Consider the following 15,532-nt stretch of genomic DNA (forward strand, 5'->3'; position numbering starts at 1 on the left):
GGGGATGGAGGCCCTCAGGTCAGGGCCACATCCCCCCACCCCCCACCCCTGTGCCGGAGCAGAAAGACAAGGAGGCAGCTTACCCCCCACCCCTCGCCCCGTCGACTTAGAGCCGGGACCTGTGGGAACAACCTCCCGCTCTGTCCTGTGCTGTTTCTCCCAGGAGGGGCTGGTGCGCTCCTGCGTGTGGGTCCCTGGGAAGGAGAAGTGGGGAGGAGGCGGGCGGGGAGGGCGGGGCTGGGGGGGGGACCACGTGGGCCGAGACCGGGCGGGGCGGGCAGGGGCCGCCAGGGGGCGCTGGCGCACCGCTGCTCCGGAGTCTTTGGGTGCGGGAGGGCCGCGACCACCGGTGAATGAGTGGAGCAGCTTCCCAGCCCTTGCGGGGCGGGGGGGGGGGGGTCCGCCGCTCCATGTGCCCGGCTCAGGGCCATTCCGACGCCCGCCCCGTCTTCCGGTGGGAGCGGGGCTGGGAGCGCGCAGTTTCCAATGGAAAGAGGGAAAGGAGCTGCGGGCACTGCCCCCCCCCCCCCCCCCCGCACTGGCTCAGAACTCGGCGCTGATGGGCCGGCTGGTCACCTGCGGGGACGTGGCTGGTGCAGCCGCGAGCTTTGCTCTCATTTAACTTAACGCCCATGTCAAGGGCCACGCGCAGGGGACCCCAGCTCCTGCCCCGAACCCAGCGCCCAGCGCCGCCCCGCGCCACGTCCTCGCGGAGCCGCAGGCCCCTGAAGGGCCATCGGGGACGCGCTGCCCAAGCTCAGCTCTTTCTTTCCCATGAAATCCCCGCAGAATCCGCCAACCAACATTCCAACAGGAACCACAGAAATTAGACAGAATCCCCCGAGAGGACACGGAGGCTGGCTTTTCTTCCCTTCAGAGTGTCTGGTTAGGGTTAGGGATAGTGTTAGGGTTAGATTTAGGGTTAGGGTTAGGGTTAGGATTAAGTTAGGGTTAGGGTTAGGGTTAGGGCTAGTGTTAGGGTTAGGATTAGGGTTAGGGTTAGGGTTAGATTTAGGATTAGGGTTAGGGATAAGGATAGAGTTAGGGATAGTGTTAGGGTTAGGGCTACGTTTAGGGTTAGGTTTAAGATTTGGTTTACGGCCAAAACCGGTTTGGCTCAGTGGATAGAGCGTCGGCCTGCGGACTGAAGGGTCCCGGGTTCGATTCCGGTCAAGGGCATGTACCTTGGTTGCGGGCACATCCCCAGTAGGAGGTGTGCAGGAGGCAGCTGATCGATGTTTCTCTCTCATCGATGTTTCTAACTATCCCTCTCCCTTCCTCTCTGTAAAATATATTTAAAAAAAAAGATTTGGTTTATGGATAGGGTTAGGGTTAAATTAGGGGTAGGGTTAGAATTAGGGATAAGGATAGTGTTAGGGTTAGGTTTAGGGTTTTGTTTATGGATAGGGTTAGCGTTTTGGTTAGGGTTAGGGTTAGGGGTTATGGTCTTGGTTAGGGTTAGGGGTTGGGGTCAGGGAATAGGGAATAGGGATAGGGTTAGGGTTAGGGGTTATGGTCTTGGTTAGGGTTAGGGTTAGGGGTTGGGGTCAGGGAATAGGAATAGGGATAGGGTTAGGGTTAGGGGTTATGGTCTTGGTTAGGGTTAGGGGTTGGGGTCAGGGAATAAGGACTAGGGATAGGGTTAGGGTTAGGGGTTGGGGTCAGGGAATAGGGATAGGGATAGGGTTAGGGTTAGGGGTTATGGTCATGGTTACTGTTCGGGTCTTGGTTAGGGCCGGTCACTGGCTCCCATCATTTAACCTCCAATCGCCTACTGTTCCCTGTGCACGCGGCCGAGGAACAGGCAGGCCCAGCGCGCCATCGTTCTGTCCGCTGTTGTCAGGCAGGAACTTGTCGGATCAGGTTGGGACCTGACCCCAGGGAGCGGAGGGTGGCAGCGCCAGGACCAGGGCCAAGCCTGCCCTGACCCTGCAGGAACCCCCCCCCCCCCACCCCGAGCTCAGGGCCACTAGACCAGAGCATCGTCTTCCGGTGTGAGCCCAGCTGGGAGCTCTGGTTCAAATATTAGTAAAGAGAAATGAGCCCTGGCCGGTGTGGCTCAGTGGATAGAGCATCGCCCTCGGCTGCAGGCTCCTGGCTCCATTCCAGTCAGGGCACGTGCTCGCGTTTTGGGCTGGATCCACAGTAGCGGGTGTGCAGGAGGCAGCCGATCAATGATTCTCTCTCATCACTGATGTTTGTCTCTCTTTCTCCCTCGTCCTCTCTGAAATCATTAAAAATATATATTTAAAAAAAAAAAATAAAGAAAATGCAGGCCCCGCCCCGCACTGGCAGGGAGAGCTTCCTACCCTGATGGATGGAACAGCAGCTGCTGAACGCCTGCTTTCTACCTGAGGGAAACATGGCTGGTGCAGCTGATAGACCTTTCCTTTCCTTTCCTTTCCTTCTTTCCTTTCCTTTCCTTTCCTTCCCTTTCCTTTCCTTCCCTTTCCTTTCCTTCCCTTTCCTTCCCTTCCCTTCCCTTCCCTTCCCTTCCCTTCCCTTCCCTTCCCTTTCCCTTCCCTTCCCTTCCCCTCCCCCTCCCCCTCCCCCTCCCCCTCCCCCTCCCTTCCCTTCTTCCCTTCCCTTCCCTTCCCTTCCCTTTCCTTTCCTTTCCTTTCCATGAGCTCCAGTGGCGAGTGGTGGCCAGCGGACACCCCGCTCCCATGCCCTGCAAGGCCAGCACCGCCTGCACCCCCCCCGCCCGCCCCCCCCTCCCCCAGCACCCCCCCCTTGCGGAGCCCGCCCCCCCCCAGCACCACCCCCTTGCGGAGACCGCCAGCCCCTGAAAGGAACCATCCAGACAACGCGCTTTCCAATGACAGCTTTTTCTTTTCTTTTTTGCTTTTTATGAAAAAGATCACACAGAATTCGCCAACAAACAAAATTCCAAAAGAAACTAAACAAATTAAACAACAATTCCCCCAAAAGATAAAACCGAAGTCTGGCTTTCCTTTCCCTTAAGATTGTCTGGACAGCCTCCGCCTCCCTGGAGGGCGGGGCTGCTAAGTGCTTTCCAGGCCGACCTGGGGGCTCTGGGCCCCCCTCAGCCTCTGCTCTCTCCAACTCCTCCCTGTGGGGGGCGCGTACAGTACACCTGGGCCGGGGTAGGGGTGGGCGGGGGTGGGGTGTGCTTGGGACAAGGGGGGGCCCGTGAAGCTGGGTGCTAGACACTCACAATCTAACAGGAAATAAAAAATAATATTCTGCACGTCAGAATGTGTTCGCTTTTTTTTTTATAATTTCATAGCTATTTTTCACAGTTTTAAAAAGTTTATATTTATATATTTTATATATATTTATCTTTATATATAATTAAAAAGTGGACTCCGTTTCAAGGTGTATCATACAGGGGAGCGTCTCGGTACAATAAAACTGTACAGGTAAGAACTGCCGCCTCCCTCGGGCTGGCCGCCAGGGTTTCAGCACCATGGGGTTGTCTGTAGTGTGAGGGTCTGTACCAGGCGGGTGGGCCCTGGCCGGAGTCTCAGGGCACGCAGCCCCCTCCGCCTGGCGCTTGGCCAATGCTCGGGCGCCCTCACCTGGCTCTGTCCCCAAGTCCAGGGCATCCTGAGAGGGTGGGGGCCGGGTCCCTGGCAGGTGCCCAGCGCAGGCCTGGCCTGGTCAGTGAGGCTGATGGGCGTCGGGCTGCCCCGACCCACGGTGGGAGGCTGAGGGTGGGCTCCACGTTGAGGGGGCCGGGCACTGGGAGCCTCGGGCGGGCCCACAGCGGCAGGAACCGCAGAGCGAGTGTCCGTTGGGTCCGCAGAGCGCCCTCTCAGTCTGAGTCAGCGGGGACGCGGGGTCCCAGGCCCGGCCCGGCCAAGTGCTTCCAAGTGATGGCGGCGAGGCCCTGGGGCCGGGCAGGGCCACACCCTGATCGTGGAGAGGGGCCCCCTCTTGGGAGGCACCGAGGGGTTTGGAGAGGGGACTGGAGATGTGTGCACATGTGTGCGCACACATGCATGCATACGTGTCCATGGCACACTCGCACGTACACCATGCACGGCCGGCCTGGCAGGGGCGCGGCCGCGGGCGCTCAGCAGAGCACGGGCACGCCGTCCGTGGAGAAGATCATGCCGGTGGTGGGCTCGTAGGTGCCCGCCAGGTAGTACAGGCCCTCGCTGTCCTGGTGCTTCTTGGTCTTGAGCATCTGCTCGTACTGCTCCAGGCCCACCACCAGGCACTTGTGCGACACGGTCTGCACGTCGTTCTCGTCCACGTGGGAGGACTGGTACAGGGCGCGCTGCGGGGCGGGGGGCGTCAGGGAGACCCCGCCCGGGACCCGGGCGCGCAGGGCAGAGACCCCCCGAGACAGAGACCCCAAGAGGGACCGCGGACAAGGAAGGGCAGGACTAAGAGGGACCCAGAGCCGGAGACACAGGGAGACACAGAGACGTGAGACTGGGAGACAGAGAGACAGACGGGCGAACACAGGGGACACAAGAGATCAAAAGGCGGACAGACACTGAGACGGAGAGACAGACCGACAGACAGGACAGGGAGACGACACCCCGAGACACAGACCTGACACCCAGCGGCAGACAGACCAGGACACAGCCACTGAGGCTGATGGCCCTGGGGCCGCCCTGGCTGGGGCGAGGGTCTGAGGAGATGCCCCCACCCCCGCCCCCCTGCCCCGCGCCCTCCTACCTCCATGAAGTCCTTCCTCTGGCTGGAGGCCCGCAGCGCGGCCGGGAGGTTGCGGCCCGACTTCGGGTCCCAGTGCTGCATGGCAGACGCGGGCAGGGTGAGCCGGGCCCCAGCGACCCCACCCGCGGGCTGCCCCCCTCACCGCCCCCACCCCGGCCCGCCGGCCCCCGCTGCGCCCACCTGGCCCTCGTGCAGGCGCCTGCCGGGGCTGGTCTCCTCGGGGTGGTAGAACCACTTGACCCGGACCACCATGTTGCTGCCCCAGGACTCCCACATGCTCTGGATGCGGCCGATGTAGGGCAGGTTGGGGCGGCCGGCCGACAGGAACACGGCGCAGTCCCCAATGCGGATCGTCTCCTTGCCGCGCACGATGGCCTTGTAGAAGAGCTTGCGGGCCTTGCCCTTCATGCCGCGGCGCTGCGGGCACGGGCAGTGGTCAGCGTGGCCCGGCCGCTGCCCGCCCTGCTGCCTCAGCCCCTCCTCAAACTTGGGGGCCTGGGAGGGGTGAAGGGAAGCCAGCCCCCCTGATGGCTCTGATGGGGGACGCCCCCTCATCCCTCTAACGGGGACTTATTTAAACTCAGCGTCCTGTGCTGAGGGACTGGCGGCCCCCGTTCCAGAGCAGCGTTGGCAAAGATGCCTCGAGGCCTGCAGGCTCCACGCCTGCTGTGGGCCCAGCCTGCGCTGACCCCCAATTTCCGGACAGGAAGAGCGAGATGCGGGGGGCTCGTGGCTGGGCACCTGATAGCACATCACTCAGCCCCGTGGCTGCCTCAGGGGGCCCACAGAGTACCCCCAGGGCTGAGTCTCGGGGGCCCAAGTACCCCCAGGGCTGAGTCTCGGGGGCCCAAGTACCCCCAGGGCTGAGTCTCAGGGGGCTCACAGAGTACCCCCAGGGCTGAGTCTCGGGGGGGGGGGCCCACGGAGTACCCCCAGGGCAGCACAGAGCAGGACTGACATCAACCCCGAGGCAGGCCCACTCCTCTCAGGGGCTCACAGCGCAGTTTTGCTTAAATCAGAGACACCCAACTTCCTCCACACCCAGCGGCCGCCTTTCTGCCTGGAGTCCCTGGATCCCACTGGTGGCGGGCTTTCCGATGTCCTGGACACTAACTGCTAGTGTCCCACAAACGGCTCACAGTCTCTCCGTTCAAGGCCCAGCGAGAGCCGATTCCGGCTGAGAGGCCGCGAAGGCTGCTGAGCCGGCTCATCTGACACCAGTTGTATTTCCGGCATCGAAAGGCTATGCCCTTCCCACAGACCCCACCCCCGGGCCATGAGGCTCCCCTGTGGGAGCCACCCCCCTGCACCGGGCACAGGACGTGGCCTGGCCAATCCTAAGGCCCCATCCTCCTCCTGGCACGGTGATGAGCTCAGAGGCGGGCTCAGGACCCAGGCCAAGGCACCGGACCAACTGCAGCGTGAGCCCGGGAGGAAGGCCTCCGTCCTGTCCGCGCTGGCAGAACGTGGGCTGGAAGTGCCTGCCGCCCAGGAGGGGCGGGGCTGCCGGGAAGGAGACCAGGACGGAGGACGGATGGAGAAACCGAGGCCGGGAGCACGGATGGATCCGAGGGGGCTGAGGACAACCTTCAAGTGCCTGGATCCAGCCGCACCTGAAGCCCACCCCCTGTAGCAGCAGAGCCCTCAGCCACACCAACACGGGGACCGGAAAGGGGCAGATGCTAAAACAAGGACGGGCCCAGCCCAGAGGAAGCAGGACAGCAAGATGCCCGTCCTTGGCGCAGAGGCCTCTGCTCCGGACAGCCCTGGGCCGAGCGCCCGGGGGGCGGAGCCCAGGGAGCCGGGGCTGCGGGTCTGCGTGGCGGGCTACCTGGGTGGGCTTGCCGAACCACTTCCAGAGCTGCCGGGCCGGCAGGAAGGCGGCAATCTTGGGCCGGTTCTCCACGGAGGGCAGGCGCTGCCGCTTGGCGAGCTCCTTGGTGGTCGGGAGGTGGACGCCCTCCCTCTTCTTGGGTCGGCTCTTGGCCCCAGGCCCGGCCTGAGCCTTGGGCTGCGGGGGCTGCGGTGGGGGGGCCTGGGGCTGGGGCGCCGGCGCCTTCTTGCTGGGAGAGTGGGCCGAGGAGCGCGCCTTGCCGGCCTGCTTGGGCGCCTTGCTGGGGAGGGCAGGCGGGGCCGAGGGGCCTGCCGCAGGGGCGGGGGCCGCCTCGTCGTCGGAGCTGCAGGAAGACTCGTCCGTGGTGGATGAGGACGAAGAGGACGATGAGGATGAGGATGAGGATGACGATGAAGAAGAGGAGGAGGAGGAGGAAGAGGAAGAAGAGGAGGAAGAAGAGGAAGAGGAAGATGAGGAGGAAGAGGAGGAGGAGGAGGAAGAAGAGGAGGAGGAGGAGGAAGAGGAGGAGGAGGAGGCCCTGGAGCTGGAGGCGGTGCAGCCGCGGCCGCCGCCCTGGCCATCCTCCTCGCCCTCAGTCTCTGAGCTGCTCCCGCTGCCGCTGTCGCTGCTGCTGCTGCTGCTGCTGCTCTCTGACTCCTCGGCCCCGTCCTGCTCAGCCTGGCCCTTGTCCGGGCTCTGGGGGACCCCTGAGTCCTCAAATGTGAGCCCAGCCCCCGGCTCTTGGGCCAGGTCGCCATCCCCAGCCTTGGGCCGGGCCGCCTTGGGCTCGCTGCTGCCCGCGGCCGGGGCGTAGCTGCCCAGCCCGAGGAGGCCCTTGGGCTCCGGGCGCCCGGCCGCCGGCTCCTCCCGCAGCAGCAGCGCCTCCTTGGCCTTCTTGCTTTTGGGAGACATGACTCCCTCGCGGTCCAGCTTGACGAGCAGCTCGGCCTCCTCCCCGGGCCTGCGGGCTCCCTTGCCGGCCGCCTCCTCAGCAGCCCGGGCCTTCTTGGGCTTGGGGCGGGTGGCGGGCATGGTGACGGGCACGGCGACGAGGGGGGCAGGGGCCAGGGCCGGGGCGGGGGCCGGCAGCTCCCCAAAGGGCTCAGGAGCTGGGCAGTTAGTGAAAGTGGACGGCACGGGGCTGGGCTGGGGGGGTGCTGGGCGAGCCTTGGGGGCTTTGGTCCGCTTGTCCACGGGCTCTGGGGGGCTCTTCTTGGAACTTGGGGTGCTGATTGGCTCCAGGGCCAGCGGGGCACTGGGAACCTCCTCCGCTGGGCCCCCTTCCTCCAGGGCGGGAGCTCTGTCTGGAAGAGAGGAGGCGGCACGGGTGAGGCAGGCCCACCCTCCCAGCTGACAGCCCTGCCGCCCCGCTCTGCCGGCTGCCGAGCTCGGCCTGCGCGTGGCGCCCGCTCTGGCCTGACCCACAGCATGGCCCCAAGGTGTCTGAGAGCCTCGGCTCAGGCTGAAGCCCTTTCCTGCAGGCTCTGGAGCACTCACCTGGAGCACACACACACCTGGAGCACACACACACCTGGAGCACACACACACCTGGAGCACGCACACACCTGGAGCACGCACACACACCTGGAGCACGCACACACACCTGGAGCACTCACACACACCTGGAGCACTCACACACACCTGGAGCACACACACTCACACCTGGAGCACATACACACACCTGGAGCACTCACACCTGAGCACTCACCTGGAGCACACACACACCTGGAGCACACACACACCTGGAGCACACACACACCTGGAGCACGCACACACCTGGAGCACGCACACACACCTGGAGCACGCACACACACCTGGAGCACTCACACACACCTGGAGCACACACACTCACACCTGGAGCACATACACACACCTGGAGCACTCACACCTGGAGCACTCACACCTGGAGCACTCACACCTGGAGCACTCACACACACCTGGAGCACACACACACACCTGGAGCACTCACACCTGCTCTACCTCTGACATGAACGTGCCTCCTGAGCTGCGCCCTAGCTGTGGTGGTGGGGTCTCTGTAAAGAGCCCCACGTGCAGCCCCCACACGCCGTTGCCAACGTACCACCCTTGGCTTTGGTGCTGGGTTTCCGCCCGCGCCCTCGCGCCTTGGTCCCCGGCTCCTCGGACCCTGGCGCACCCCCGGCTTTGCCATCCCCGGTGTCTTTGCTGGTCTTCCGGCTGCGGCGCTTGGCGCTGGGCACGAGCAAGGCTGGGGATGGCTCGGCGCCTGGAGGCAGGACAGACCGGGGTCAGCCTGGCCTCCAGAGCGACGTCCGTCATGAGAGCGGGACGGGGAGGCGGCGACACCACGGAGCAGACCCCACGCGGCCCGGATGGCTGCGGGTCAGGAGGGGCCCATTTGCAGGGACAGCTCAGGTGTCCACATACAGGCTCAGTGGGGCCCATGACGAATGGACTGGGCTAAGTGAGAGGCCGACTTCTGCGGTTCTGACGACCACTGGGAGGCGCTCCGAACCCAGGGCCAGGGCCCTGCCAGCTGGGCAGCACTGATCTGGGCCCTGGCTTGGCCCTACCGGCTGCGGGGCCCCTGAGCAGGCACCCCCCTCCCTGAGCCTGAGCTTCCTATGGGGGCAAAGGGGACGGGGGGTGTCCCCTCTCACACAGGACAGAGGCAGGAACAGTTACCGACCGGCCGCCCATGGCCTGGCCTCCTGGCTTGTGCTGCCCTCATGGGCCTCAGTACAGAAGCTGGGGGACCCTGAGATCCCCTCTCTTGAGCCCATCCTGGGAACCCCCCACACACAGTTTCTGCCATTTCCTTCCCAGGGGTGCAAATGGTCCAAACGGCAGAGCCCGGGCCTGAGGGTGTGGGGGCAGCGGGAGAGGGCATGGGGACAGCGGGCATGGGCCTGGGGGACAGCGGGAGAGGGCCTGGGGGCAGCGGGAGAGGGCGTGGGGGCAGCGGGCATGGGCCTGGGGGACAGCGGGAGAGGGCCTGGGGGCAGCGGGAGAGGGCCTGGGGGCAGCGGGAGAGGGCCTGGGGGCAGCGGGAGAGGGCCTGGGGGCAGCGGGAGAGGGCCTGGGGACAGCGGGCATGGGCCTGGGGGGCAGCGGGAGAGGGCCTGGGGGGGCAGTGGGAGAGGGCTGGGGGGGCAGCGGGAGAGGGCCTGGGGACAGCGGGCATGGACCTGGGGGCAGCGGGAGAGGGCCCGGGGGGGCAGTGGGAGAGGGCCTGGGGGGGCAGCGGGAGAGGGCCTGGGGGGGCAGCGGGAGAGGGCCTGGGGGACAGCGGGAGAGGGCCTGGGGGGGCAGCGGGAGAGGGCCTGGGGACAGCGGGAGAGGGCCTGGGGACAGCGGGAGAGGGCCTGGGGGCAGCGGGCATGGGCCTGGGGGGCAGCGGGAGAGGGCCTGGGGGGGCAGCGGGAGAGGGCCTGGGGACAGCGGGAGAGGGCCTGGGGACAGCGGGAGAGGGCCTGGGGGCAGCGGGCATGGACCTGGGGGCAGCGGGAGAGGGCCCGGGGGGGCAGTGGGAGAGGGCTGGGGGGGCAGCGGGAGAGGGCCTGGGGGACAGCGGGAGAGGGCCTGGGGGGGCAGCGGGAGAGGGCCTGGGGACAGCGGGAGAGGGCCTGGGGACAGCGGGAGAGGGCCTGGGGGCAGCGGGCATGGGCCTGGGGGGCAGCGGGAGAGGGCCTCGGGGTCGGCCGGGCACAGGACCACTCACACTGGATCTTGTAGTCGGGAGGCAGGAGGCGGATGTGTGAGAGGGGGATCCTCCCCGTGTCTCCGTCGTCGAACTCCACAGTGATGAGGTCCCCGTCGTCCTCGAGGCCCAGCAAGCCTGTAGAAGGGCAGGGTCAGGGCGCCCGCCGACGAGGCGGATGAGGACGAGGGGCAGGAGCGGCGGCAGCAGGCAGCGGCGCAGAACGCGGCTCAGAGCCACGTGTCCCAGCCCAACACTGGCCCCTCGTTCCAGCCGACCTGTCCCGACTTCCAGGGACATGGGCCGGTCCACCCACCCCCAAGACGCCCCTAAAGCAGCACCAAGGAACTGCACGGACAGAGGAGCGTCCAGGGGACGGGGGAGGCGACATGCCGCCGTTTCAGGAGACGTCTGCGCACGAGCGGAGCAGCCTTGGTCTCGGCTCTCTGCTCTGTCGCGGGCCTGGAGGACGTGATGCCACCAAGGACAGCAGCTTTTTTTTGGTGAACCCTCACCTGAGGGCATTTTCATCGATTTTTAGAGAGAGCGGGAGAGAGAGGCAGACAGAGAAACATCGATGAGAGAGAAACACATGGATGGGTTGCCTCCTGCGCACACCTCAACCAGGGCCCAGGCCGGGGAGGAGCCCGCAACCAAGGTCCGTGCCCTTGACTGGAATCGAACCCGGGACCCTTTGGTCCACAGGATGACGTGGACCAGCCAGGGCAGGACACCAGCTTTCACAAGGGAACCTGGGAAGGCTCGGCCCAGAGGTACCAGGACCTCTGCAGGCGGGGTGGAGGGTGCAGGGGGTCCCGCTGGACAGGCTGAGGGTCCCGCGGTAGCAGGAGCTGAGGGTTTACCCCTGGGGAGACTCGGGCTGGGCACAGCGGAGGGCAGGTGGGCGCCACACCAGCGGGGTGACAGGAAGTGTGCACACTGCAGAGTGGCCTCCAGCCCCAGCCCCGGGTGCCAGGCCCTAAGCCCAGACCCCGAGGCTGATGGGAGACGAGGTGCAGGCGCTGGTCCCCGGGTCCCCGGGCAAGGCCTGCCTGACACTGTCCCGAGGCCCCGTCACCGAGCTTCCAATCCCCTTGCTGAGATCAAAGGGATGGCCTCTCAGTCAGACAGACCGGGGGGCCGGGGCCGCGGGAAGGACTGGGGACCCCAGAGGGGAAGGGAAACGCAGAGGAGCGGAAGCTGAAGGAAACAAAAACGGCCCGGCCGGCGGGGCTCACTGGCTGAGCGTCGACCTGTGAACCTGGAGGTCACGGTTCGATTCCCGGTCGGGGCACAGGCCCCGCGTGCAGGCTCGGTGCCCAGTAGGGGGCGTGCAGGAGGCACCGATCCATGGTCCTCTCTCATCATGGATGTCTCTCTCCCTCTCCCACGTCCTTCCCCTCTGACATAAATAAAAATAGCCTTTAAAAATAAAAATGGTAGCAGACATTCCAAAATTCCAACAGAATAGAAGGGCTAGAAGGTACAGTTGAGGAAATTTCCCCAAAATTTGAAGAAAAGTTTTAACAGACAAAATAGAAAAAAGATACAAGCATCGAGGGCCAGCAGACGAGTGTGAGTTCCAGCAAAAGGAGAGTAAACGAGGGAAGAAACTCTCAGAGAAGCAATGGAGTTTCCAGGAGCAGAGAAATATGCTTCCGATCAGAGCCCCTCTCCCAAACACCACCCAGCACGCAAGAGCACACACACAGCACACACACACCACACACACACACCACACATAACACACACCACACACACACACCACACATAACACACACCACACACACACACACACCACACATAACACACACCACACATAACACACACCACACACACACACACACACCACACATAACACACACCACACACCACACACACACACCACACATAACACACACCACACACCGCACACACACAGCACACACACACAGCACACATAACACACAGCACACGCCACACACACAGCACACGCCACACACACACAGCACACACCACACACACACACCGCACACACACACACACCACATACACACCACACAGCACACACACACACCACACACACCACACACACACACCACACAGCACACACACACACCACACACACCACACACACACACCACACACACACACCACACACACACACACACCACACACACACACCATATACACCACACACACACACACACACCATACACACACCATACACACACACTACACATACACAACACAAACCACACACACACCATAAACCATACACAACACACAGTACACCTACCACACAAACCATACACACACAACACACCACACACACATAGCATACACACACACCACACACACAAACCACACAACACAAATTACACATACAACCACCACACAGAGCACACACATACAAACACACACAACACACATACACACAGCCCACAAGAAATTCTAAATCTAGGAATAGAGAAGATCCTAGAAGCTTCCAGACAGAAAAAACAGGTCTCCAAAGCTTTGCGGGTAATGGCGGCATTGAACTTCTCAGACCAACTGGAGGCGATGCCAGGGGACCCGTGGCTTTGAAAGTCACCTCCAACCTGGACTGTCTCTCCAGCTCAACTATGTCCCCAGACCAGGGCAGGAGAGGGCTCGGACGCCACGGACGTGAGAAACGGGTCTCCGGGGCCCTCTTCCAGGGAGCGACGGGAAGAGCCTCCCCGGAAGCGAGGGAATGAGACGGGAAGAGAGCGCCCCGGAGGTTCCCGTGACGTCACCCTCTCCTGCGGGAGGGCAGGGTCAGGGGCCCGCAGACCAAGAAGTCCCAAGAGTGACACTCCCGAGGCCAGCGGGGTGCAGCTGAGCCCTCGGCTCAGGGAGAGAAACTTGGAGAGCTGAGCCAAGATGCCGCTGACCACAGTGCGAGGACGCCGCCCCGCTCCCGCCCCCACCTTCGGGCACACACGGTGTCAGCCGGCCGCGGGGTGGACTGCACTTGGCATGTTTTGGGGGTTTGTTTTTGATGCCACAAACATCCGTATCCCGACTCCTGATCCGTGGGTTCTGCTAGCTAAGGGGGGCACCCTGTGAGTATCTGCCGGCCTCACCTGTGCCTTCGGGGAACCTGTTAATTTTGTCTGCCCCTTTGCAGTCTCTCTTAGCCTGCTACCAACATCCCCGCTCTCTTGGCAAAGCCACCCTCCCACCCCCCTCTGGTCCCGTATGAAATGAGGAAGCCGTCCCAGCCAGGTTGGCTCAGAGATTGGAGCATCGGCCCTCGGACGGAAGGGCATGTACCTCGGTTGCAGGCTCGATCCCCCGCCCTGGTCAGGGCGCATGCAGGAGGCAACCAATCCATGCGTCTCTCCCCCTCCCCTCCCCTCTCTCTGAAAATCCGTGGGGAAAATATCCGCGGGTGAGGATGCACTAATCATATAAGTAAAATAAAATTAGGAAGCCAACCTCACTCATTAGCTTCAGGGACGAGCACAGGAGCCAGGCCCACCAAGCGGACTTACACGCGACCCAAGCCAGTTTGGTGGCACCTCCACAGACACTTAGAGGGCAGAAGCAATGCGCTCTCTGATGACAGGCACTGCGATGGTGAAACACGGTCTGCACGGAGCCGGCGTGACACGAGCAGCGAGCACTGCAGACCCCGAGCGCCCGCGCCCTGGCGGCCGAGCGGACAGGCCCTGGGCCGGCCGCCGACAGGCCCTCTGAGCTCTCAGTGACACACGAGCCAATAAAACCCACTTAGAGCTGGGTTTCAGGGACCAGAGGAACCCCTGCGGACACAGTAAGAAGGGAGGAGGGGTGCCGGAGGGGAGCTCCCACCTCGGACCACAGTGCCCGGGTAGAGGCACCGGTACTGCTGGCTCCAGTACGCTGCGATCCTGGTCCCCTGTGGCAAGAAGCGTGTGGAGGCCGGCCGCACGTCGATGATCTGAAAAGGCCGAGGACTGAGCACCAGGTGGTGACCAGGACCAGCCTGCACCCCCCCCCCTCCGCCTCCCTCCTCGCCCCATGCCCCTCACCGCCTCCTGCAGCAGCTGTTCCAGGCAGTAGATGTGGGGCCGGTTCCCGCGTTCCCCCTCCACCACCACTCGGTATCTGCAAGGCCAGGGCAAGGGTGGGGTGGGCTGGCAGAGGCGGGGGTCCCCCAGGCACCCTCCCGCCCTGCCAGCACCGGTGCCGCCTCCCAGGCCACGGAGACAGGACGCAGAGCGGAAAGCATGGCTGACTCTCCCCTCTGGGCCTCAGTTTCCTCATCTGTACAACTAGCGGCTGCAGGTCCAAGCTCCCCTGCCCCTCCCTGTTGAGCCCCAGAACCCTCTACCCACTCCGAGAGGACTGTCCTCCCCGCGCGCGCGGGCACCATTCCGTTCGCCCACTTCTACGGGGGAAGCTGCTCAGAGGGGAAGCCACAGCCCACAGGGGCCCAGCAAGGCGCCCCGGATGCAGGACGGGAGAGGGCCCCCGGCTCCGGCCCCCACTCACATGTCTGGCGAGTGCACGGTCTGCACGTGCCCGGCGTACAGCAGCTTGTCGTCCATGGGGATGAGCACACGCAGGCCGTCTTTCAGCTCGTCCTTGTCAATGATGCAGGAGCGCGGGGCTGCGGGAGGGACGGGAGGCAGCTGCAGACCCTCCCTCCCTCCGGGGCCGCCCTCCCCCAGGCTGGCCCAGTGCCCTTGGGAACAGGTGCCCGCGGGACCCTGCGGGGCATGTGTGTCACGAACGGTGCCCAGACAGGCTCGTGCAGGGACGTGCATGCACGCACTTCTGGAAAGGCCCCGGTGGGTGCGAACCAGGTGCAGTCTACACACGCTGCCCCTGCCCGTCCCCAGACCACCACCCTGAGGCTGGGCGTGAGGCTTGGGGTCGTCAGCACCCGGGCCGCCCGTCAGCCACCCTCGGACTTGCAGTCCTGGAATGCCGTTTGTGCTGCTGGCAAACAGTCCAACTGCCCACCAGAGGCTGGAGAGGCCTCCCTGGCCTCCGCTGTCCCCCTGAGCCTCCAGCACACGGCCGTGAGCACACACCTGGCCTGAGCCTCCAGCACACGGCCACACACACCTGGCCGGAGCCTCCAGCACACAGCCGTGAGCACACACCTGGCCCCTGAGCCTCCAGCACACGGCCGTGAGCACACACCTGGCCCCTGAGCCTCCAGCACACGGCCGTGAGCACACACCTGGCCCCTGAGCCTCCAGCACACGGCCACGAGCACACACCTGGCCTGAGCCTCCAGCACACGGCCACAAACACACACCTGGCCGGAGCCTCCACCACATGGCCACAAACACACACCTGGCCTGAGCCTCCAGCACACGGCCGTGAGCACACACCTGGCCCGAGCCTCCAGCACACGGCCGTGAGCACAC

General features: G+C 64.1%; 1 protein-coding gene across 4 annotated transcripts in view; it reads right to left on the bottom strand.

The window, feature by feature from the left end:
- Positions 1–2,812: 2,812 nt before the first annotated feature.
- The window catches only part of TNRC18 (trinucleotide repeat containing 18), a 136,727-nt gene continuing 124,007 nt past the window's right edge, over positions 2,813–15,532 (bottom strand). For all 4 annotated transcript variants that reach the window (XM_080671624.1, XM_080671625.1, XM_080671626.1 and 1 more), the window contains 9 exons: positions 14,646–14,763; positions 14,183–14,258; positions 13,983–14,091; positions 10,188–10,304; positions 8,568–8,732; positions 6,485–7,791; positions 4,834–5,070; positions 4,654–4,728; positions 2,813–4,246 (listed from right to left, as the gene is read on the bottom strand). In XM_080671624.1, the coding sequence (XP_080527750.1) occupies positions 4,040–4,246; positions 4,654–4,728; positions 4,834–5,070; positions 6,485–7,791; positions 8,568–8,732; positions 10,188–10,304; positions 13,983–14,091; positions 14,183–14,258; positions 14,646–14,763 (2,411 nt within the window). In that variant the 3' untranslated portion in view covers positions 2,813–4,039. The remainder of the gene's footprint in view (positions 4,247–4,653; positions 4,729–4,833; positions 5,071–6,484; positions 7,792–8,567; positions 8,733–10,187; positions 10,305–13,982; positions 14,092–14,182; positions 14,259–14,645; positions 14,764–15,532) is intronic.

Source organism: Plecotus auritus (assembly GCF_963455305.1).
Source record: "Plecotus auritus genome assembly, chromosome: 6".
NCBI classification, from domain to species: domain Eukaryota; kingdom Metazoa; phylum Chordata; class Mammalia; order Chiroptera; family Vespertilionidae; genus Plecotus; species Plecotus auritus.